Source organism: Salvelinus fontinalis, chromosome 15 (genome assembly GCF_029448725.1).
Source record: "Salvelinus fontinalis isolate EN_2023a chromosome 15, ASM2944872v1, whole genome shotgun sequence".
Classification (NCBI taxonomy): Eukaryota; Metazoa; Chordata; class Actinopteri; order Salmoniformes; family Salmonidae; genus Salvelinus; species Salvelinus fontinalis.
Window position 1 is genome coordinate 34,235,616 of NC_074679.1, and position 24,108 is coordinate 34,259,723.

The 24,108-nt window shown below is 41.9% G+C and overlaps 3 protein-coding genes across 4 annotated transcripts; 1 reads left to right on the plus strand and 2 right to left on the minus strand.

The window, feature by feature from the left end:
* Positions 1 to 900: 900 nt before the first annotated feature.
* LOC129811852 (interleukin-17A-like) lies at positions 901 to 8,707 on the minus strand. The gene is made up of 3 exons (XM_055863530.1): positions 2,218 to 8,707; positions 1,508 to 1,683; positions 901 to 1,136 (listed from the first exon to the last, which is right to left on the minus strand). Exons 1-3 carry the CDS (start codon positions 2,248 to 2,250, stop codon positions 905 to 907), a joined length of 441 nt encoding a protein of 146 aa, XP_055719505.1. The 5' UTR covers positions 2,251 to 8,707; the 3' UTR covers positions 901 to 904.
* An 8,036-nt stretch (positions 8,708 to 16,743) lies between these two features.
* Positions 16,744 to 18,493, plus strand: il17a/f1 (interleukin 17a/f1). Its single transcript, XM_055864048.1, has 3 exons — positions 16,744 to 16,749; positions 17,405 to 17,643; positions 17,969 to 18,493. Exons 1-3 carry the CDS (start codon positions 16,744 to 16,746, stop codon positions 18,207 to 18,209), a joined length of 486 nt encoding a protein of 161 aa, XP_055720023.1. The 3' UTR covers positions 18,210 to 18,493.
* Positions 18,494 to 18,510: 17 nt separating this feature from the next.
* On the minus strand, positions 18,511 to 23,590 carry LOC129811854 (stathmin-4-like). Of its 2 annotated transcripts, XM_055863533.1 has the most exons (7): positions 23,482 to 23,590; positions 21,585 to 21,644; positions 21,350 to 21,439; positions 20,920 to 21,125; positions 20,480 to 20,671; positions 20,057 to 20,074; positions 18,511 to 19,149 (listed from the first exon to the last, which is right to left on the minus strand). In XM_055863533.1, the coding sequence occupies exons 2-7, from the start codon at positions 21,595 to 21,597 to the stop codon at positions 19,141 to 19,143; spliced, it is 528 nt and encodes a 175-aa protein (XP_055719508.1). In that variant the 5' UTR covers positions 21,598 to 21,644; positions 23,482 to 23,590; the 3' UTR covers positions 18,511 to 19,140. The 2 variants fall into 2 exon arrangements, with proteins under 2 accessions (XP_055719508.1, XP_055719507.1); XM_055863532.1 differs by lacking the exon at positions 18,511 to 19,149 and having other exon boundaries at positions 19,245 to 20,074.
* Positions 23,591 to 24,108: the final 518 nt, after the last annotated feature.

The window sequence follows — 24,108 nt, forward strand, 5'->3', positions numbered from 1 at the left end:
TGTGAATAACAGTTAGCAGAAGACATACTTTTAGATGTCTACTATAAACTAAACCAGAAAGCCCTGATGAAACACGTTAAAAGTGGATGTAGGAGAAACAAACCTAATTAAACAGAACTTTGAATGCCCCCTTTTAACACATATATAACAAGTATAGGCTGCTGTTCCACAGAGGTGAGATAAGGAAAAAGGAACTAACCTGAAACTCTCCCTTTCTGGACTCTCCCACCTCTGACTACTGACTGCAACTTTATGTGTATCAACATTTCACTCCTACCGATCCCAGACATCATTCCCTCATTATAGGGATCTATTTTGCTTGGCCATCTCTCTCTCTCTCACACACACACATGCACATGCACACATGCACTCACACACATACACACACACACACACACAAGGGTAACAGACGGTATGTTCTACCTCATAGCTCTTAGTCAGCTTAATAAAACAATGAGTCTCCTTTTCTAAATGAATCTAAGAATTTGTTTCCAATTGTGCTTATTTTCCTCCCAAACACAAACTGCAGACCACGAGGATAATCAGTCATGAGACATTCTTTAAATTGTAGTGAGATTTCCCTAGTAACTTCTACTGCTGATTTTTCAATTCTGATGAATGGACTGGACATTCTATTCTACTTCAAAAAATTATATATTTCAAAAAGTTTAAGACAATTGGGTTTTAAAAATGTTTTTATTGCTCAAATAGAACGAACATATGTCAATGGGGATCTTTTTCTTCAATTCTACAAAACTATTCACAGTCAATTCTTCTGGCTTAGTGGGATTAACAAATGTTGGACCTCCCTAGTTGCTTTAAATTAAAATACATTACATTTTGATTGAACTAAATGAATAACAAAACAAAGTAAGGCCACAGATGTAGTATACTGCAGGTTACATCAACTAGTCCTTGCCCAGGCACAGGTGCACCCCACGGCAACAGACAGGAAAGAGGCGCTGTAGCACTTCCTGGTGGCTGAAATGTAGAGTACCAAGACCTGCTGGTAGATAGGTACAGAGTTCTGCCCGTAGCGCATGTACTGGCTGCTGTTGGTGGGGTTGTCACAGTACATAAAGCTGCACTCGGCCTCCCACATGGTCTGAGGAAGACGGTTCTCCACTGTAGTGCTTCTAGAGATTCAACAGAGAGAGAAGAAAAATAAATCAACAACAAATATTTAAACCTACTAATTACTGTTTGAAGGGATAGTTTTCACAGGCTTTACATAGAGCTTGTATTAAGATTGTAAGACAGTCACATAACTCAGATCGAGGTCAATTTATTTGAAAATACTTTAGTGTGTATGTTATTGTAAATTTGCGGCAGGTAGCCTAGCGGTTACGAGCACTGGTCCAGTAACTGAAAAGTCACTGGTTCAAATCCCTGAGCCGACTAGGTGAAAAATCTGCCAATGTGTCCTTGAGCAAGGCACTTAACCCTAATTGCTCCTGTAAGTCACTCTGGATAAGAGTGTCCGCTATATTATGTAAATGTAACTCACTTCCAGGTCCAGGGTGACAGAGAGCGTGTGTGAATGTTCCCATTTCCCTCTGATTCCTCTGTGGGAATCTTGTAGTAGTCTGAAGGGATGATCAGTGTTTCGTTACACCTCTCATTTGTCCCCTTCTTTCCTTTCGCCATGGTCAGGCCCAGCAGCATAGACACACAGCACACAACCTGAAGATGGTAAGAGATGGAAATACAAGTAAATATATTAGAAGTTATCTAACTAATGAATAGTGCTGAAACTTAAGCACAAACAGGCTAAACAAAAACCATTGGACAGAAACGGTTCTATTTTTTTATTTAGATCAATTAAATGAATCAAATTGTCAAAATCGGATGTGACTCTGCACTGTACTAATGAATACATTAGAGATGATGCAACCAAAGAGTTTTTTGTTTATGAGATGAATTAATTAGCACATCACAAGTACATGGCAAAAAAAGTATGGCAAATAAGTATATGTATGGTAATCCTTATTAGGCAGTTAGTAGCCTAGTGGTTAGGAGTGTTGGGCCAATAACCGAAAGGTTGCAATTTTGAATCCTTGAGCCGAGTAGGTGAAACATCTTTGGATGTGCCTTTGAATTAACCTTAATTGCTCTCGATAAGAGTTTCTGTTAAATGTAATCAATTGTTACATACAATTTTCAGTATAACAAAAAACATGAGTAGTAGCTTTATCACACGCTGACTGTTATACTCACCAGGTACTTCGAAACGTTGCTTTTGAGATCCATCTCTGATCTCTGTTTGTCTATCTGTCACGTCTTTATGTCGAACTTCTACCTCCGGGTGTGATGTATTTATCTGAATGCCTTGAGTGGTAAATTTGCATGTAATAATGAAAACAGATGAAAATGAGATAATATCTCTGACCTGACCTGTTTGTAGACCATTTGAAACAAAGGGGGATTCTGCAGATCTGAAATAGTTGGCCTTATCACTAAATCTACTTCCAGGCGCCTTCGGTGTGGAAACACCACGCAAAAACGTGTTAAAGTTCACCCAAATTACAAATTACCTATTGGTTTCCTTACCCTGTAAGCAGTCAATGGACAGGGTATGACAGAAATTCATACTTAGGTTTAGTTTCCCTGCACTGTTTCGGTATGGTAATTTTTTCGCATTTGTTGCACAAATCCGATTCAAGACCTAGTACAAATATCAACGTTAGTCACTTATATAGTTGAAGTCGGAAGTTTACAAACACTTAGGTTAAAGTCATTCAAACTTGTTTTTCAACCACTCCACAAATGTATTGTTAACAAACTATAGTTTTGGCAAGTCGGTTAGGACATCTACTTTGTGCATGACACAATACATTTTTTCCATCAATTGTTTACAGACAGATTATTTCACTTATAATTCACTGTATCACAAATCCAGATGGTCAGAAGTTTACATACACTAAGTTAACTGTGCATTTAAACAGCTTGGAAAATTCCAGAAAATGATGTCATGGCTTTGGAAGCTTCTGATAGGCTAATTGACATAATTTGAGTCAATTGGATGTGTATCTGTGGATGTAGTTCAAGGCCTGCCTTCAAACTCAGTGCCTCTTTGCTTGACATCATGGGAAAATCAAAAGAAATCTACCAAGACCTCTGAAAAGAATTGGAGACCTCCACAAGTCTGGTTCATCCTTGGGAGCAATTTCCAAACACCTGAAGGTACCACGTTCATCTGTACAAACAATAGTACGCAAGTATAAACACCATGGGACCACGCAGCCATCATATCACTCAGGAAGGAGATGCGTTCTGTCTCCTAGAGACGAACGTACTTTGGTGCGAAAAGTGCAAATCAATCCCAGAACAACAACAAAAGACCTTGTGAAGATGCTGGAGGAAACAGGTACAAAAGTATCTATATCCACAGTAAAAGGAGTCCTATGTCGACATAACCTGAAAGGCTGCTCAACAAGGAAGAAGCCACTGCTCCAAAACCGCCATAAAAAAGCTAGACTACGGTTTGCAACAACACATGGGGACAAACATCGTACTTTTTAGAGAAATGTCCTCTGGTCTGATGAAACAAAAATAGAACTGTTTGGCCATAATGACCATCGTTATGTTTGAAGGAAAAGGGGGGACGCTTGCAAACCGAAGAACACCATCCCAACCGTGAAGCACTGGGGAGGCAGCATCATGTTGTGGGGGTGCTTTGCTGCAGGAGGGACTTGTGCACTTCACAAAAAGATGGTATACTGAGGATGGAAAATTATGTGGATATATTTAAGTAACAGCTCAAGACATCAGTCAGGAAGTTAAAGCTTGGTCGCAAATGGGTCTTCTAAATGGACAATGACCCCAAGCATACTTCCAAAGTTGTGGCAAAATGGCTCAAGGACAACAAAGGCAAGACATTGGAGTGGCCATCACAAAGCTGTCACGCCCTGGCCTTAGTATTCTTTGTTTTCTTTATGTTTTTTAGTTAGGTCAGGGTGTGACATGGGGAATGTATGTGTTGTGTAGTGTCTAGGGGTGTTGTATGTGTATGGGGCAGAGTAGAGTAATGTTGTCTAGTTATGTCTATGGCTGCCTAGATTGGTTCTCAATCAGAGACAGCTGTCATTCATTGTCTCTGATTGGGAGCCATATTTAAGGCAGCCATAGGCAGTAGGCTTTTGTGGGGTGTTGTCTATGTTGTACGTTTGTAGCTTGTGGTTGCACTTACGTATTTAGCTTCACGATCGTTTGTTGTTTTGTTTTCGTTTTTGTAATAGTGTTCGTTGCATGTTTTTTCCCTTCTCTAAAATAAAAGAGATGTATTTTGCACACGCTGCGCCTTGGTCCACTCTCTCTCACGAAGACGATCGTGACAAAAGCCCTGACCTCAATCCTATAGAAAGTTTGTGGGCAGAACTGAAAAAGTGTGTGCGAGCAAGGAGGCCTACAAACCTGAATCAATTACACAAGCTCTGTCAGGAGGAATGAGCCAAAACCCAATTATTGTGGGAAGCTTGTGGAAGGCTACCCGAAACGTTTGACCCAAGATAAACAATTTAAGGGCAATGCTACCAAATACTAATTGAGTGTATGTAAACTTCTGACCCACTGGGAATGTGATGCAAGAAACAAAAGCTGAAATAAATCATTCTCTCTACTATTAATCTGACATGTCACATTCTAAAATAAAGTGGGGATCCTAACTGACCTAAAACAGGGAATTTTTTCTTGGATTAAATGTCAGGAATTATGGAAAAATGAGATGTAATGTATTTTGCTAAGGTGTATGTACAACTTCAACTGTTGATGATTTGAACAAGATGTGGGATAAATGCTAATATCGGTACCAGGACGTGAATAGGATTTGTGCCACAAATGCTAAAATGTTAGCATATGGAAACAGTGCTAGGGGGAAAAAAACAAAGCATGCATTGCTGTCATACACACTACCCTCTGTAGTGCCTTGCAGTTGGAGGCCGAGCAGTTGCCATACCAGGCGGTGATACAACCAGTCAGGATGCTCTCGATGGTGCAGCTGAAGAACTTTTTGAGGATCTGAGGACCCATGCCAAATCTTTTCATCTCCTGAGGGGGAATAGGCGTTGTCGTGCCCTCTTCACGACGGTCTTGGCTTGATTGGAGTATGATAGTTTGTTGGTGATGTGGATACCAACAAACTTGAAGCTCTCAACCTGCTCCACTACAGCCCCGTCGATGAGAATGGGATTGTGCTCGGTCCTCCTTTTCCTGTGGTCCACAATCATCTCCTTTGTCTTGATCACATTGAGGGAGAGGTTGTTATCCTGGCACCACACTGCCAGGTCTCTGACCTCTTCCCTATAGTCTCATCATTGTTGAGGATCAGGCCTACCACTGTTGTATTGTCGGCAAACTTAACGATGGTGTTAGAGTTGTGCTTGGCCATGCAGTCATGGGTGAACAGGGAGTACAGTAGGGGTCTGAGCACTCACCCCTGAGGGGGCCCCGTATTGAGGATCAGCGTGGCAGATGCGTACCACCTTGGGGCAGTCCGTCAGGAAGTCCAGGATCCAGTTGCAGAGGGAGGTGTTTAGTCCCAGGGTCCTTAGCTTCGTGATGAGCTTTGAGGGCACTATGGTATTAATCACTGAGCTGTATTCAATTAATAGCATTCTCACGTAGATGTTCCTTTTGTCCATGTGGGAAAGTGCAGTGTGGAGTGCGATAGAGATTGCATCATCTGTGGATCTGTTCGGGCGGTATGCAAATTGGATTGGGTCTAGGGTTACTGGGATAATTGTGTTGATGTGAGCCATGACCAGCCTTTCAAAGCACTTCATGGCTACAGACGTGAGTGCTGCGGGTCTGTAGCCATTTAGGCAGGTTACCTTGGTGTTCTTGGGCACAGGGACTATGGTGGTCTGCTAGAAATATGTTGCTATTACAGACTCGGTCAGGGAGAGGCTGAAAATGTCAGTGAAGACACTTGCCAGTTGTTCAGCGCATGCTCCGAAAACACGTCCTGGTATTCCGGATGTTGAATGTTGACCTGCTTAAAGGTCTTACCCACATCAGCCACGGCGAGCGTGATCAGACAGTTGTCGGGAACAGCTGATGCTCTCACGCATGCTTCAGTGTTGCTTGCCTCGAAGCGAGCAGGGAAGTTATTTAGCTCATCTGGTAGGCTCGTGTCACTGGGAAGCTCACGGCTGTGCTTCGCTTTGTAGTCTGTAATAGTTTGCAAGCCCTGCCACATCCGACGAGCGCTGGAGCCGGTGTAGTACGATTCAATATTAGTCCTGTATTGACGCTTTGCCTGTTTGATGGTTCACGAGGGCATAGAGGATCATTTAGCTCAGTGTGGATGTTGCCTGTAACCCATGGCTTCTGGTTGGGGTATGTATGTACGGTCACTGTGGGGACGACGTCATTGATGCACTTATTGATGAAACCAGTGACTGATGCCATTGGAAGAATTCCGGAACATATTCCAGTCTGTGCTAGCAGTCCTGTAGCTTAGCATACTGCGTCATCTGACCACGTTATTGAGCGAGTCACTGGTACTTCCTGCTTTAGTTTTTAGAGTTATGGTCAGATTAGCCAAATGGAGGGCGAGGGAGAGCTTTGTACGTGTCTCTGTGTGTGGAGTAAAGGTGGTCTAGAGTTGTTTTTCCTCTGGTTGCACATGTAAAATACTGGTAGAAATTATGTAAAACGGATTTAAGTTTCCCTGCATTAAATTCCCCAGCCAATAGCAGTGCCACCTCTGGATGAGCATTTTCTTGTTTGCTTATGGCCTTATACAGCTCGTTGAGTGCCGTCTTAGTGCCAGCATCGGTTTGTGGTGATAAGTAGGCAGCTATGAAAAATATAGATAAACTCTTAGTAAATAGTGTGGTCTACAGCTTATCATGAGATACTCTACCTCAGGTGAGCAAAATCTCAAGACTTCCTTAATATTAGATTTCGTGCACCAGCTGTTACTTACAAATAGACACATACAGCCTCCCAATGTTTTACCGGAGGCATTTGTTCTATCTTGCCGATGCACGGAAAACCCATCCAGCTGTATGTTATCCATGTCGTCGTTCAGCCACGACTCGGTGAAACATAAGATATTACAGTTTTTAATGTCTCGTTATAGGATAGTCATGATCGGAGCTCATCCATTTTATTATCCAATGATTGCACGTAGGCTAATAGGACTGATGGTAAAGGCAGATTACTCACTCGCCGTTGGATCCTTACAAGGCACCACGACCTACGTCCCCTATATCTCTGTCTGTTCTTCATGCAAATGACAGGGATTTGGGCCTTGTCGGGTGTCTGAAGTAAATACTTTGCGTCCGACTCATTAAAGAAAAAATATTTGTCCTGTATGAGGTGAGTAATTGCTGTCCTGATATCCAGAGGCTCTTTTCGGTCATAAGAGATTGTGGCAGAAACATTATGTACAAAAGAAGTTATTGGTTAGTAGCCCGTAAAACGTCAGCCATCACCGCCGCCGCCATATCAGAATTTAGCCAGGACACCGGGGTTAACACCCCTACTCTTACAATAAGTGCCATGGGATCTTTAGTGACCACAGAGAGTCAGAACACCCGTTTAACATCCCATCCAAAAGACGGTACCCTACACAGGGCAAAGTCCCCAATCACTTCCCTGGGGCATTGGGATATTTTTTTAGACCAGAGAAAAGAGTGCCTCCTACTGGCGCTCCAGCACCACTTTATAGACCATATACTACTTACAGGGTAACAAAAACAATCCCTCTGTCCCTTTAAGACTGGTTTACTGACATTGTGCATCCTCAACAAAAGTGAAGTCTAGATTGTATAATTTCTTGATTATAAGAGCATATCATTTTGTTTATGTGTGGCTCTGTATGTTCTTCATTGCTGGTCCTGGGGACCTACCTGGTGTACATGCTTGTGTTCCAGCTCAGCTCAGCACAAACACACCTGATTCGACTAGTGATCTCATAATCAATGTCTTACTTAGGTGAATCACGTACATGTATTCGTGCTGGGCTGAAACATAGGCCTTCACACAAAGCAGCTATAATGCCCGACCAAGCAAAATGGCAGTAGCTGCTCATTTGGTCGAGAATTAGTTCATGTAATTTGTGCTACATTAACTACATGCTTAATCACGTGGACAAGTATCCTGCCTCTATTGTGTTGTGTTTTGGAGAAAACTGGGGTCATATTAGTAACTGAACTTACTGCCCTTTAGCTTGGTTTTAACCTGCCCTTGGCTACAGTTACTGCCTTTTACCTTGGTGTCATATAATTTTATTCTGATAGTGATGCAATCAACCTGTATGACACTGACTGACAGCTCTAGGGACACTACAACATGGCACAGCATTCCCGGGGGGAAATGATGGTTGAACTTTCTCTGAAACGCTGACACCCAGACAGCTAGCTAAGTAGATCTGAGAACATAATTCACATAATCGCCATCACGGTTGACAACTCCATTGTGTCCTCCTCCCAGAGTGCTAAGAACCTTGGCGTGATCCTGGACAACACCCTGTCGTTCTCAACTAACATCAAGGCGGTGACCCGTTCCTGTAGGTTCATGCTCTACAACATTCGCAGAGTACGACCCTGCCTCACGCAGGAAGCGGCGCAGGTCCTAATCCAGGCACTTGTCATCTCCCGTCTGGATTACTGCAACTCGCTGTTGGCTGGGCTCCCTGCCTGTGCCATTAAACCCCTACAACTCATCCAGAACGCCGCAGCCCGTCTGGTGTTCAACTTTCCCAAGTTCTCTCACGTCACCCCGCTCCTCCGCTCTCTCCACTGGCTTCCAGTTGAAGCTCGCATCCGCTACAAGACCATGGTGCTTGCCTACGGAGCTGTGAGGGGAACGGCACCTCCGTACCTTCAGGCTCTGATCAGGCCCTACACCCAAACAAGGGCACTGCGTTCATCCACCTCTGGCCTGCTCGCCTCCCTACCTCTGAGGAAGTACAGTTCCCGCTCAGCCCAGTCAAAACTGTTCGCTGCTCTGGCACCCCAATGGTGGAACAAACTCCCTCACGACGCCAGGTCAGCGGAGTCAATCACCACCTTCCGGAGACACCTGAAACCCCACCTCTTTAAGGAATACCTAGGATAGGATAAAGTAATCCTTCTAACCCCCCCCCCCCCCTTAAAAGAGTTAGATGCACTATTGTAAAGTGGTTGTTCCACTGGATATCATAAGGTGAATGCACCAATTTGTAAGTCGCTCTGGATAAGAGCGTCTGCTAAATGACTTAAATGTAATGTAAATGTAATAATGAATTAGCTAGCTAGTGAGCATAGACTAACAATCCTACCAGCTCCCATAAGAGGAGATCTGCAAATTATACTAACTTCAATCTATTAGCCCTATAATGAATTATATTCTGAAATTTCATCTGAAGGTTTCTTTGAAGCAGTACAACACACACACGATTTCTAGCCTGTGACAGCCACCAAGCTAGAAGTGACGCACCCCTACCAAAATGTAAAAACCTACCTAGCTAGCATTAGCATGAAGCAATACATTTGAGATACCTGCTCCCATAAGAGGCAATCAGCAATTTATCCTAGCTTCAATCTATTATCCCTATAACGAATATAAACCATATAATTGTATTCTGACATTATATGGGTTATTTGAACGTTATCAGTAACGTTACACCACACACACGATTTCTAGCCAGCTGACAGTCAGTAGACGTGCATCCCATACTGAATTGTCAAAGCCATACACCCTTGTTTTCCAGTTGAGCATACACACAGCATTGCTACCTCACTAATAATATATCTAGTCACATGTCCAGCGTTTCTGGTTTTCTTTTATATTCCAGTATTGAGTGACTGTCCTGGTCAGGAAACAAAAATTGTATCCAAAATTGTATCCATCACCTTTGTTGGTGGCGTATGTTATTAGCACAACAAGCTTTGGCATGCCAAACGTGTGCTCAATGTGTCTGCTTCGGTGCCATCCTTACTTGAATGCGGGAAGGAACTGTTTTGCCAAAATGACTTCCACCAATCCCTGTGGCCTAGATGATTATAGTATCTATGGGGATCAAAGTTGCCATGTGAGGGTGCATTAGGACTGCTTTTCACATGTATTATTATAACAAGACATGGGCTACTTGTAAAACACAGTATGTAATGTGACTGACCAGAACCTACATCTCCATATAAATGCAACTGGTATCTTAGTGGAAGACACACAGAGGAAGCCGTTTCAACTCTGTTACAGCAGAGCAGTTACTGCCTTTTTGCTTGGTAGGGCAGCATAGCACAACCCATTACACCCCTTTGTTGATCACTGTTGTAACCTGTTGCATGCATGTACCCTCTTACCTCAGCGATCAACCGCATAGGCTGAACAGATAATAGAGAAGCAGCAGTTGTGTGATACTCCTACCTCCTCCTACCCAGTTGTAGTCTAGTCATTCCGTAACCTCTAGACTACACAACTACACAACAGTTTTACTATCTATCTCTCTATCGAGAACGATACTCTGTTCTAGATAGATGCCTCCAATGATAGGGCATCCTCATGTGCTCTCTACTACCCAACCACTGCACAGATGAGTGAAAGGCTGACTGCATCCAGCCACTGTCCCATTTTAAAACAGGTCACATCTACCACATTAACAAGCCCTCTCAACCTGGGAAAAGTTCACATGCACACAGTCAGATGCTGTCCCATGGAGGGAGGGAGGGAGGGAGGGAGGGAGGGAGGGAGGGAGGGAGGGAGGGAGGGAGGGAGGGATGTTTTAGTGGAGGCTATGCACAGGTATTCTCCCACCCACTTATTTTTCAGTGGGCACTTCTTAATCCCCATGATGCGTATCAAAGTAGTGTAGTGGAGGTATATGTGTATCACTTAAATGAAACAGGATGAAAGAGGATGAAACAGATCAGAATGCTTAGCTTAACATTTTGATAAAGCATTATTTCACATTTTAGGCCCAGCAATGTGCACACGGTGCTAGGCCTATGCGTGAATGTTCTAAAATGCAATTAGCAGGTGTTAGGTTCTAATTCTCAGAGTAAAAAACTATACGGACACTATGAAAGCTAAACAAAGTTTAATTCTTCCCAGAGGATCAATAAAGCTGCATTAGACAAAACATGTTTCCACCAACACAAGTATATATACTCCAATTTAGATGCACTCTTCCTCCTCTCCAACTCTTACATCTGTTATGGTTCGAAAGGAAGACGAAGTGATGGGGTAATAAACAGTGCCTCCTCCCTTAAGGTGATCTGACCTGACCTCAACCCCCTTGATGCCTAATCCAAAGCTCTCCACCCGTATCACCTATAGCACTCCCTTAACAGCCTCCCCTCTATCCAGCACATTCCAAAGCCATCTGGCTCCTACAGATAACCATTTAACTTCTGATAAAAAAAACTGTCTCTATCACTCCTCAGACACTATAGTATAACATTGTTCCAAGTTTAACCCAGACTCTAACACAGGAAAACACAGCTCTAAAATGCGCTCCGCACATGCAAGTGGACAGAGATGAGAATATCGGTTAGAAATGTAGAAAGAGGAGAGATAAAGATGCAACAACTATCATGGGTTGCTCATATGATTAGGATAATGCCTTTCGCTGCAAGACAATTAAATACATTTGAAAGAATAGAACAGGAGAACGCAAATGAGGATGTCTTCATAAAATAATTGCCTCCACGTTTCTATGGTGGGATTTGGCTATAGACTACTTTGAGCAAGATAACACATGCTTCATAATATGAAGTAAAATGTCCAGGTTTTAAACAATTTAAGGACGTAAAAAATATAGAAATGCTAATGATAGGCGTAACTTTCTGGTAAAACCTTCCCAATTAAATGTTAACTGGCTACAAAGTAACCTATGCCTACATGGCAAAAATGATATAGTCTACCTGGCATTTACATCAATCCAAGTGGCCATTTGTTTTTCAAACTTAATCTCATGTGCTACAGAAACGCTAACCAAACAACAGTGCTACTGTAGGTGCCTGCACACGTGAATTAAAGGGTAACTACACAAAGAAATCTACATTTCTTAGATTTTTCCCAGCCTTCAAAACTGGTCTCCTGATGTGGTTTAAACATTGGGTTTAGAACATCTAATTGTGTTGTGTTTCTATATAAAGAAGTGTGACTTTGAGGATAAAAACCTTCTGACTCAGTTGATAACCTCATTAATCTGTTTCAATAGTATTACTCTACTTGCACAGTACAGCATGGGTTGGCCTGACTGTGAAAAACCAATATGGGATTCATCCTTTTAGATCATTTAGAGTGTATGCCACTGTTTCTCATATAATTTTTCACCCAGGGCGCCTTTCCTTTGCCCGGGCAGGCCATTTAGGAAATTTTGGGAAAAATTTGAGTATACCCACTTCTCCAGGCCCACTACACCATTGACTACAACATTTTAAAACAGACAAAGCAGCATATTACTGTTCATTATCCTTGGATTTTTGGAGCTGACGGGTATTGTACTGTACAGTACATTACTTTCCTTTTATGGACCTACCAACTTCCTGTGTCTTTCCTGCTGGCCCCACCTCTTACTGTTATGTCACAATCTGTGTGATGTGGTTCCTAGCGTCCTCTGATGTGGTCTGGTCGGACTGTGTCGAAGTTTCGTTCTTAGTCTGCTGCTGTGACTCAAGGGAGACTTACTTGTGGGAAGTGTATCAGCACTTCTGTGACCCCATTTTATCTAGAGAGAGGAGGTGTGTATGTAGACAAATGCAATGCTTCTGATATAACTGCCACCCATGATACAACAAAATACAACATAGAAAAATAATATGATATACACTACCGTTCAAAATTTTGGGGTCACTTAGAAATGTCCTTGTTTTTGAAAGAAAAGCACATTTTTTGTTCATTAAAATAACATGAAATTGATCAGAAATACAGTGTAGACATTGTTAATATTATAAATGACTATTGTAGCTGGAAATGGATGATTTTTAATGGAATATCTACATAGGCATACGGAGGCCCATGATCAGCAACCATCACTCCTGTGTTCCAATGGCACGTTGTGTTAGCTAATCCAAGTTTAGTCTAAAAAAGTCCAGTTTTATTGCTTCTTTAATCAGAACAACAGTTTTCAGCTATGCTAACATAATTGCAAAAGGGTTTTCTAATGATCAATTAGCCTTTTAAAATGATAAACTTGGATTAGCTAACACAACGTGCCATTGGAACACAGGAGTGATGGTTGCTGATAATGGGCCTCTGCACGCCTATGTAGATAGTCCATAAAAAATCAGCCATTTCCAGCTACAATAGTCATTTACAACATTAACAATGTCTACACTGTATTTCTGATCAATTTGATGTTATTTTAATGAACAAAAAAATTTGCTTTTCTTTCAAAAACAAGGACATTTCTAAGTGACCCCAAACTTTTGAACGGTAGTGTATATAAAGTGACTAACCAAAAGTCAGGAAAGTGCAAATATATTTGTGCCCTGTTCCAAGCTCTTGATTGACCAGTGTCCGCCACAGATACACACGTGTAGCCTTTTCCTGCAATCAAATGACCTAGTAGCCTCATGGGTGGAATGTTCCTTAAATATTTTTTTTCAACTGTGTTTATATGTCAAACGGTTTAGTTAAATTTCAGTCTTCTGTGATGTATATAAAGTGTAAAATTGGGACGCAAACTCAAAATTATGGTACAGGTGTTAGGGCTGTCGCTCTCCTCATCCTCAGACGAGGAGAGGAGAGAAGGATCATCAGACCAAAATGCAGCTTCAGGGAAATAAGCCATCTTTTTATTTAACACGATGATGATGGCAACACGAAAAACAAAAAACACTTTCAACTTTACAAAACAAGAAAACGACGTCAACGAAACCTGAACATAAACTTACATAACTACACGTAAACTCACGGACAGGAAACAGACGACATCGAAACGAAAACGAACAGCCAAAACATTCCCGTATGGTGTAACATAGACACAGAAGACAGGAGACAATCACCCACAAACAAACAGTGAGAACACCCTACCTAAATATGACTCTTAATTAGAGGAGAACGCAAAACACCTGCCTCTAATTAAGAGCCATACCAGGCAACCAAAACCAACATAGAAACAGATAACATAGACTGCCCACCCAAAACACATGCCCTGACCTAAACACATACAAAAACAACATAAAACAGGTCAGGACCGTTACAACAGGTGTCTTCTTTTTTTAAGCTCATAACCATGTGTGTGGAGTGTATACTTTCGTTTCAAAGTAGATTTGTTTATGACTACCAATAAACACTCTGTGTGATCCTGACTTAGCCCAGTGCAGTAAAAGGTTAATCGATCAAATGTTTTTGGGTCTCCCCCCATGGTTCCTGGATATTACTTTGCCCACGCTGGTTGGCTGTTAGCGGAAGAGGAGGAAGCAACTTCAGAGATTCCTGGATGTTTAGAAACCCCCATGTAGGTTAACCCTGGCCCGGACATCCACATTTCGACTGACAGTGGTGTCCTAGATTGTGATGACAGAACAAAGGGGGAAAACTAAGTCCTAGAAGACCTGAGCCACATCAAAGCCTGTCAAGCCTTAATGAAATACCTGAACTCGCTCCGAGATCCCTCGCTTTCCATTGCTTCAGCTCTGAGATAGCGTAGTATAGCTTTTTATGTATCACGAACTGGATATCAAATTGTTTTGCAACTAAGAGAATATGACCCTTTGTTTCAGAAAGGGCTGTAAATGACCCACCGAAAGATTTTTCTTGTCTCTTAAAATGAATCAAACCAATGTGTCTGGCCTGAACTCAGTTCTTTGCTGTGACCCTAGTGGAACTAGTCATGTCCAGGCTCTCTATTTGGGACGTACTGTGTTAGGGTTCAACCTTGTACGGTGAAATTAATCATTCAAGAGACATCTACCGATGTAGGATCTAAATTTGAGCCAATTCTTTTTCAGCAGGAAAATAATCCTGCAGCAACAGGAAATGTGAATTATAATGTGGATTATAATTAATGGACATATTTTGTAGGGGTTTTCGTTAGGGTAAATCAATTCTGACATTTTAAAATGGGAATTACAAACTTTAGATCAAACTAGGATCCTACACCTGTAGTAGATATGATACACCATGAATAGTTGGGAATCTACCCTTGATGCCATTGTGTAAATGCCAATAATACAAAATGTAACCGCATTGTCTCGATATCATGTTCATCATCTCATCATGTTCATCATCTCAAGAGGAAAAAAACAAAGCCATGACAAGGCAAGAAATGTGAGGATGGAAACTCACAGTGCTGTCTATCTGAACCCATGGTTACATAATGATCGGCATGACAATCCAGGCCAGTTGCTGATTCTATTGGGTTCTGATTGTTGAAGCGTGGGAGTATCAAGTGTGAGGAAGTGCGCAGTGTCTATATACATATAGTTGTATTATTACTATGATACGATTTTAACTTTGTGTGTGCTATTTTCCCAGGACAGTGAAAATCTCACAAAGATTTTGATATCAAATTGCAGAAAAACATTAACCACACATCATCATTTTAATCACATTGTTTAAGCACACAGTTTGCCACACACATCATTTTAAGCACATTACCAAATTAATTGAGTTGATCTAATATAATATAATCAACAACAAAAAAGTCAGTAGACTCCTATGGCCATGACAATCACACGGCTTGACAATGGCTGTTTAAACTGACATACTGTTGCTGTGACATAGACATACATCTTCATAACTATCAGAACTATTGACACGATCTGGCCCATAACCATACAGCTTCCTATGGCTGGCTGGCTGGCTAATGTCAGTATCAAATGATTTGGCAAACACATTGTTGAGCCCTACATAACACTAATGATAATAATGATAATACTTGTCATTAACAGTCTTTTGAAAATGACTTTGTCATGGAACAGAGTTATCTGGCCTTACGGACCCCAAAACCGTTATGGACACCAAAAACCGACTTGAAATTCCCAACATATGACAATAAGATTTCACTAACACTTTACTTGACACTCAGTATTCTAACACATTATGACACAGTCATAACCATGTCATAATATGTCATAACAGCTGACATAACTTGTCATAAACTATCATAATAATTGCATTATTTTCTGTCTAGTTATGACACCTATATAAGGGTGTCAAAACCCACATTTATTCAAATAATATGTTTCCCTACCAAGAAGTTCCCTTTTGTTTGCAAGTTTGTTTCTTAAATCCTTTCTTGTTGTTGTAATGAATGATTTACAGTCATGTTTTCTTTCATCATATTTTAAATAACCTGTAGGAAATACGCTTTATGACACTGTCAAGAAGCATTATGACCATCCTGTGTCACTTTAATTGGACTAAGTATTATGACCATCATATAAGCCAGATAGGTCTATCATGTACATGCCCTTATGTCAATCATCAGTCAAAAAGAGGGTGTCTTGTCCTGCTCCTGCAGTCATCCCAGTCATCAGCCACAGAGCATTGGGGTATGTGCAATTGCAGTGATAATTGAATATGGTCAATTCATATTTTTTATATGGCATAAACATATTGTTGACACGTAGGCTATGGTGTAAAGCAATGTTTTGCCTTGTGTGGTAGGTTTTGTTGGTTTTGACACTCTTATGTAGGTTTGTGTCATAACCAGTCCTAAAATAACGCAATATACAGTATGTCACAACAGGTCTAAAGATCTGTGTCATGACAGTATTATGAACATATTAAAACAGTTTATTACAAGTTATGTCAGCTGTTATGACATATTATGACATGGTTACAACAGTGCCATAACGTTTTATGACGGTGGGTGTCAAGTAAAGCGTTTCCAAGATTTCCATAGATGACAGCAGTACCTACGTGCACTACTTTTCACGCTGTGTGGTTAGCTAGTAAGCATTAAGCAGAGGATGAAAGGTAATCGCAGCATCACAGGAAGTGAAACTTCTGAGTAGGCACACAGCCACTACAGTATAAAACCTACAGCATCACCTCAGACTTGAACAGAACCAGAACACAACAGCAGAAAAAGACGAGCAGAACACTGTCAGACAACCAGACCACCAGACAACCAGACCAAGACTACAACACAGCAACGACCTTCCACTGAGGACGACAAGACTAACAAACAAATCATGAGTTCTACTTCAAACGTACACTTTTTGATGGTAAGTGATTACTTGAGTATCTTCAAGATATCAGCGGAGTTTGCCACTGGTGTCTGTCTACTGAGCAAGAAGTTGAAATTGTTTTAAAGTTCAGTTCTGTCATTTTGATTATCCATTTTCCCTTAATGGGTTCATAGTAGAGTAAAGATGATGTTTTGTGTTTTGCTGTTGAATTTGCCTGGCCCATAGTGTAAATCAACAAACATATTTAGCAACACATTTAGCAAAACTGTCCTATATATGCCTACATTCAGAGGTGATACCAGGCCACCAACAGTCCCTCTGTTCCTCAGGTGCTGTGTTTAATGGGGCTGTTGGTGATGATGATGATGGGTGCAGAGGCAGCCCCCCACGTCCATCCAGGGATGACAGGGAGACGCTCACAGAACAACCTTCAGGGACACAAGAAGCCTGTAGAGCCTTCAGCTCCAAACACAATAACTGTCCCCCTGCACCTGGACCCGAGCAACTTGATTCCTTCCCGCCCCGTCAGATCCATTGGGAACCACTCGATCTCCCCATGGACTACCAAGTGAGGACCTGCAACGAGCTTACATAGACACAATAGAAATACCACAATACACACAGGCATTTTTTTTATTTTATATATATATATTTTTATATGCCTTTCAAAATAATAATAATACTAAATTTTATTTGAGCCTTTCAAAATACCTAAGAACAATTACAGAGTAAGGAATAAAATAAAATAAGAAAATGCTATATGCCTTTCATACCTTTAGGAAGCTTGCTTAAAAAAAGTCTGAATTCTCAGCTGTACTCTGTTGAATTCATTGTGATCTCTAATATTGTCCTCTCCCCTTCTCTTCCTATCTCCTCTCTCTCTGTCTCTCCAGCACCACCTATGATGAGTCTCGCTTTCCCCATACCATCTCAGAGGTCAGGTGCTCTCTGGAGGGCTGTCTGAACGTCGCGGGTAAGGAGGACAGGAGCCTGGAGTCCAAACCCATTTACCACCAGATCCTGGTCCTGAGGAAGATGATGGGGAGCGAGGACAGATACTACTACCGGCTGGAGTCAAAGATCATCGCGGTGGGCTGCACCTGTGTCAGGCCTAGCATTGAGCACCAACAGTAATGATATCAGAGGTCAAGCCTGGCGGTGCAGCTGGTTGGGCCGTGAGTGTTGGCAATACCAAGGTTGTAGGTTTGATCCCCACATTCATTGAAAGTATTTGTGTGTTCGTTTTATGGAGCTTTGGCTCTATGTCATTGAAAGATCAATTTGAATAGTCAAATATGGATATATTTTCTATTGAGCTTTAAAGCACAAAATTAATTATGTATTTATTCAGTATGTGGTTCTATTTATTTTGGGGTTATTTAATGTATTGGATGATATTTTGGTATTTATTGAATAAAGAAATTCACATGATCAATTCAAAACAGAACTCCTTTAATTCTCTTTTGGCATCTAAAATAGAGCATCATTTCTGTACATCAACAAGCAGCCACATCATTCCCTGACCTTCATTCGCTTCAGTAGATTTACAATGATTTTGGCTCCAACAGACTCAAGTTTACAAACCAAACTCATAAGGACATTTAAGTTAAAACCTTGCCTGCAGGTGTGAGCTCAAAGCAAAATGTGTGATATCAAAGTGTTTTTACTGAACTATACACACTCATGCTCACGCTCATCCTTAACAGAAACGCTCACACTCACACTCAGACCCACCGTTGGCACTGTTGGCACGTCAGCAAAGCACAGAGAGAATCCTGAGCAGAACACTGAAGAAGGTAGCAATGACATCATCCTTTGTCATAGGTTTCAGCTCGATCTTTTAATATCTTTTTTGTTGTACTGATCAGTTCCTAAAACAGGGCACACTGACCAATCCGCTTCAGTCGTTGACTTAAGCACCTCTCTCATGTGTCATCATTAGAATCTCAAAGTCTCAGTCATTTCTCCAAACGACTGAACCCAGAGGGCTACAGTCTGAACAGGCTGGCGAACGCCCTTCAAAATGGCTTCCAAAATAAGTTCAGCTCGTGTTGTGATCAGGCCGTCATGAAACCTACAACACAGAGTTCAGAGATAGGACAGTTAGATAAGACACAAGCGCACACAGGTGACTAGTGCACATGTAAGTAAGCATACAAACAACAAGGGTCTCTTATACAGATGTTGTACTTTTTTAAATTGATATTGAGTGATACATCACATACATCTGTAACTGGTACATATTAGTGCAAACAGTCTATTCCCCTAATAATCAAATCTACTATGTCTGAAGAAACACCAAAGAAACTAGCCGTGCACAATTAACACTACACTACACACCACAGTGAAACACAACAGCCATTGACTACAGAATAAAGACGGAGATAATTAACACTTCAGATCAAGGAGCTTTCCTATTTGAAAAAGATATAAATTGCGAAGCCGGTAGCATCAGTATCCCATTCAATGACTATTTATGTACTGTACATAAGCTAACATGCCAAAAAGTAGTAAAAAGTGTAACAAACATGACGTGTAGAATGCTTTAAATGGAAGTATATGTGTCAGTGATTTTAATGAACAGAACTTTAAGAAGGTAAGTTATGTTAAGACTTCTTGCAAATAAGGATGTGTTCAAAGTCTATTATAAATACCAAGCCTACAGAAGGTGTAATTAGCTACTAAATGATGCATAGTGCTCTTATACTCCACTACACTCAAGCGCAATACAAAACTACAACTTGATTTTCTGTCTCTCCAGGAAACCGCCTTGTGTGCACTTCTCCTACTTCAACTCCATCATTGTGGATTCTCGTCTGTCAAACAAATCCCATGTCCATTTTAAGAACCTAGTCTCTTTATTTTGTCTCTTCTCTTCCATCCTATTCTCACGCAACAAAACAGAGGCACCACGGGCTCTCTTTCTTTGTCTCCATCTCTCTCTACCCGCTCTCCTCCTTGTGCTCTCTGTTTTTCCTCACCTCCACAGCGTGCTTGTCCTGAAAGAGAGAAACACAGACACCACTCTTTAGACTTCCCGTCCGTTTCATATCAACAAAATAATGGTCAGAGGTAATGATATTCTATGGATGACTAGTCAGTAGAGCGTATCTCAAATGTGTCTTGATTGTTTCTCAAACCAGCTACATTACATAGAGGTAATACACAGCACTCTGAACTTTAACATCACAAACAAGAAAATATCTTAACCAAATAGAACTATTCTGACAGAATATTGATGATATTATCCATGACAGATGAAAAACAAACAAAAGACAACGGAGATAGAGTTAGGGTTGGGGTTAATTCCATTTCAATGTTCATCAATGCACTTCCTGTATTGAGTGAATTGAAATGGAATGGACCCCAATCCTGCCTTGGGTATCAGCTGAGTGTAACTCTACCTTCTCCTGCAGGCGTTCCAGCATGGCGGCCAGGTGTGCCTCCCGTTTCTCCTTGTTGTGCTCCATGCGCAGCTCCATGCGTTCCTTGGCCAGCCGAATGAAGTTGTTGTGTTCCTCCAGGGCCTTCTGGGCCACCTCACGCTCGTGTTCCCGCTTCTCAGCCAGGTGCTTCAGCAACTCAGCCTCCTGGCACTAGGGTGTGATAGAGAAGGGTAGAGGGAGGAGTGAGTGGATGATCAGAGACCAGAGTTCCTATCTCTTCAATGATGCAAAGCAGTCTTGCTCAACACTGCACACCTAAGGATTCCATCTCCCCACCAAACTGGAAAAATTCAATTCTGACCAACATTCTGTGAGCATTCCCATCTCCACCATACAAATCTAGAAACAGTCAATGTTGGCCTTCTTTCCCTCTTGACCCCTGATCTCTGACCCCTCACCTTTCTCCTCTCCTCAGCGGCGTCCAGCTTTCTCTGGATCTCTTCCAGGGAGGGCTCCCTGCGTGGAGGTGTTGTGGCAAGAGGGTTCGGACCCCCGTCAAACGAGGGGGGCTTCAGGATGACCTCGAAGGCCTGGCCGGACCTCCTCTTGTTCAGCTCAATCACCTCCATGTCCCTGATGATGCACAGATTCAGGTCCACCACATCTGCAGGGAGGGCAGAGATTAGGGGGCAGAGATTAAGAAAAGTGTGACATTGTATAAAGGAAGGACCCAAAGGAAATAGAATACCAATAAGGGGGCGGGGTGCCATTTGTGTAGCTGCATCAAAAAACAATAATTATAGTAAGCTGATTGCTGGCTCATTGAATGAAATGGCTTCTATGGTGTGTTGCAGGTAGATTGTGGTAAAATTGTGTAAAGCTATTTGCCTTTCTTGGTGGGCTTCTCTTTGGCTTCAGGTAGGATGCAGGAACAGAAGATGGACACTAGAGGGAGCTCCCGTATCTTGTCTCTGTAGGCTGCATGGGAGATAAGACCATTAGCATGAATCTCCCTCTCCCTCTCCCTCTCCCTCTCCCTCTCCCTCTCCCTCTCCCTCTCCCTCTCCCTCTCCCTCTCCCTCTCCCTCTCCCTCTCACACACATGCTAACACACATACATTACCTGCGAGAGTCATTCTGCCTCTTGTTATCTTCTAAAGACACTGTGGTGAATCAGATAGTCCTAAAAGGGAGACAAAAAAAGTTGATTAACATCAGACCCTGCAATCTGCAAACACATGTTAGATCCCTGTACAGAAACAGAATTCCATTCCCATTACCATAAAACTGACCATTGTGAACTACTGTAAAGCCTTTATTCAGACCACTCATAGAGAGCATTTGAGCCCTTACGCTTGTCACAAAAAGAGAGAGGGAGGGGTGAGGAAGAGATAGAGAGGAGGATGGAGATTGGGTGAGAGCACCATCTGCATTCTGCTGCAGAAGTGACCTAACCACTAAGCTCCTCGTGATAATCAGGTGGACAGATCACACATTATCAGAGCGTGATGGTACACTTTTGTTATATAATTAAACAAGGCAGGGCCTGTCTAGCCTGCTCACATAACATACAGGTCTTATTGTCTACAGCAAAAAGGAGAAAGTGATGGAGGGAGAGAAAAATAGATACTTGATAATAACATCATAATAATCTTTCCATTTGTGTTAGCTCCTGATCTTCAAGCAATCGCTGTGACTCAATTGTGGTCTATTCACTTCACCACAAAGACAACAAAAGAATCCACCCACAGAGAATCTGAATATTCTCTCTCGCACTTTCTTTGCTTTTCTCTCCTCTCTCTTTCTCTCCATCCACTCCTTTCTCACTGGCCCCTAATCTCACACACTTACACAAAGCTACCTCGCCACAGTAGCTAGGCCACAAGGCCACACAATACATTCCCCTTATATACTCAAAACCTTCAGTCATGACTAACTGCAGGACTACTGTTCCATATTGAACATTCTGTTGTTGAACCTGCCTACTGTGAGGCTTGACTGGAGAAAGAGTCTGCAATATATTCAATCCTTCACCTACTTGAATTCAACATGCTTTTATGACTTACAGTGGCTTCCTTTCTCTATGAGGTGTCTTGTTGCCTGTTATTTTGTTTCCTCAATATTTTTGAGTGAGTATTCATGCCGTGTTGAAAGAACAGGAAGGCACCACACAGGGAGAGAGTAGGAGGAGTAGGAGGGAACCAAAGGCCCACACACTATCCTGCACACACAAACACACACACACAAGCGCGCGCGCGCACACACACACACACACACACACACGCACACGCACACGCACACGCACACACACACACACACACACACACGCACAAAGCCACTTCTTCCCACAGAGTAGACGAATATACACATCGTACAGATTTCATTATCACCAGTCAATCACAATAAAAAGGAATCCCATAGTTACCACTGATATCTCGATCCTAATCTTAGACTCACAATCTCCTCATTGCATAACCAAAGTCATCTCATAGTCATCTTGTACTGATCATCAACATCTTCTTTCTCACTTTAAGCTATTTCTTCAACAAGTAAAGCATTTTGTAATAAATGCATAATAAGTAACGCACACTGTATGAATTGCATAAACTGCATGTCTGGGAACCAAAGTCACTTTACAAAATCATCTGGGACAGACTGTTTCTTGTTGTTTCACTACATTTCAACCTATCTGTGGATAATCTGTGCAGCCAGACACGGTGCACATGCACACACTTGAACAACTGAGGTGAGGTAAACTCCCTGTGCAACTCTGGTGATGTCATAGTCAATGCTGCACAGAGAATGTCCGTCATACGTGGCAGAGAGGCATCCCATGCATACACTCTGTTTTCTGTGGCTAAAGTCTTTTCAGATATGAACCAGAACAATCTTTAGAGAATGCACAACATACACACTTAAATTAGGAAAATATACAAGAAAAAATGAATATAATAGGACTATATCCTGGATGCAACATCTCATATTTTTGTTTGCTGTTTCAGTAGTTTAGATGGACTCACCCTGTGCTGAGCAATGTTGGTGGTACTCTCCTTTGATTTCTTTATCTCTCTTTCTTTCTTTCCCTCTCTCTCTGTCGTTCTGCTGCTGTTTGGGCTGCTCTCTCAGCAGCATCAGCACCACAACCAGCTATTACTGCATGACATCACCTCCAAGCCATCCCATTGGCCCAGAGGAATCAAGGCCCCTGATTGGCTGGAGAGATGGTGGAGGGAAGGGGATGGGGGTAATGTGGAGGAGGAATGAGCTGGGGGTGAGGTTGTGTTCTTTAGCGTTTACTGAGTGGGGGCAAGCTGCAAGGATGGATACATCCTAAATGGTGAGAGAAACAAGATAATAGCAATACAATAAATAGGTGGATAATAGCACGGTCACCAGGCACAAAGGATATGTAAGGACAGATGTTTGTCACAGCAGTTCAATGCATATAAAGATGGGAAACATGAAAAGACAGAGAAATTAGGAAGGGTTGCAGGAAATTAGGTTTATTACTGCAACATTTTCTCTCAGCCTCATGGCGAAATGTGTAGAAAATCAGGAAATTTGCTTTAAAACTACAATATTTTCTCTCAGCTACATGGCAAAATGTGAACAAAAGCATGGGATGAGCTATAAAATAGCTAAAGAAA

What these genes read in the sequence shown, in the direction of transcription:
- LOC129811854 (XM_055863532.1), bottom strand. An exon ending in AGAGAAGCCCACCAAGAAAG is followed by an intron (nt 21,126 to 21,349) that starts GCAAATAGCTTT and finishes CCCTCCCTGCAG; the next exon opens with ATGTGGTGGACCTGAATCTG. An exon ending in TGGAACGCCTGCAGGAGAAG is followed by an intron (nt 20,075 to 20,479) that starts GTAGAGTTACAC and finishes TCTCTCTTTCAG; the next exon opens with GACAAGCACGCTGTGGAGGT.
- LOC129811852 (XM_055863530.1), bottom strand. Translation starts at nt 2,250, where the DNA reads ATGGATCTCAAAAGCAACGTTTCGAAGTACCTG. An exon ending in GCAACGTTTCGAAGTACCTG is followed by an intron (nt 1,684 to 2,217) that starts GTGAGTATAACA and finishes TACCATCTTCAG; the next exon opens with GTTGTGTGCTGTGTGTCTAT. An exon ending in CTGTCACCCTGGACCTGGAA is followed by an intron (nt 1,137 to 1,507) that starts GTGAGTTACATT and finishes TTGAATCTCTAG; the next exon opens with AAGCACTACAGTGGAGAACC.
- il17a/f1 (XM_055864048.1), top strand. An exon ending in ATCTCCCCATGGACTACCAA is followed by an intron (nt 17,644 to 17,968) that starts GTGAGGACCTGC and finishes CTGTCTCTCCAG; the next exon opens with CACCACCTATGATGAGTCTC.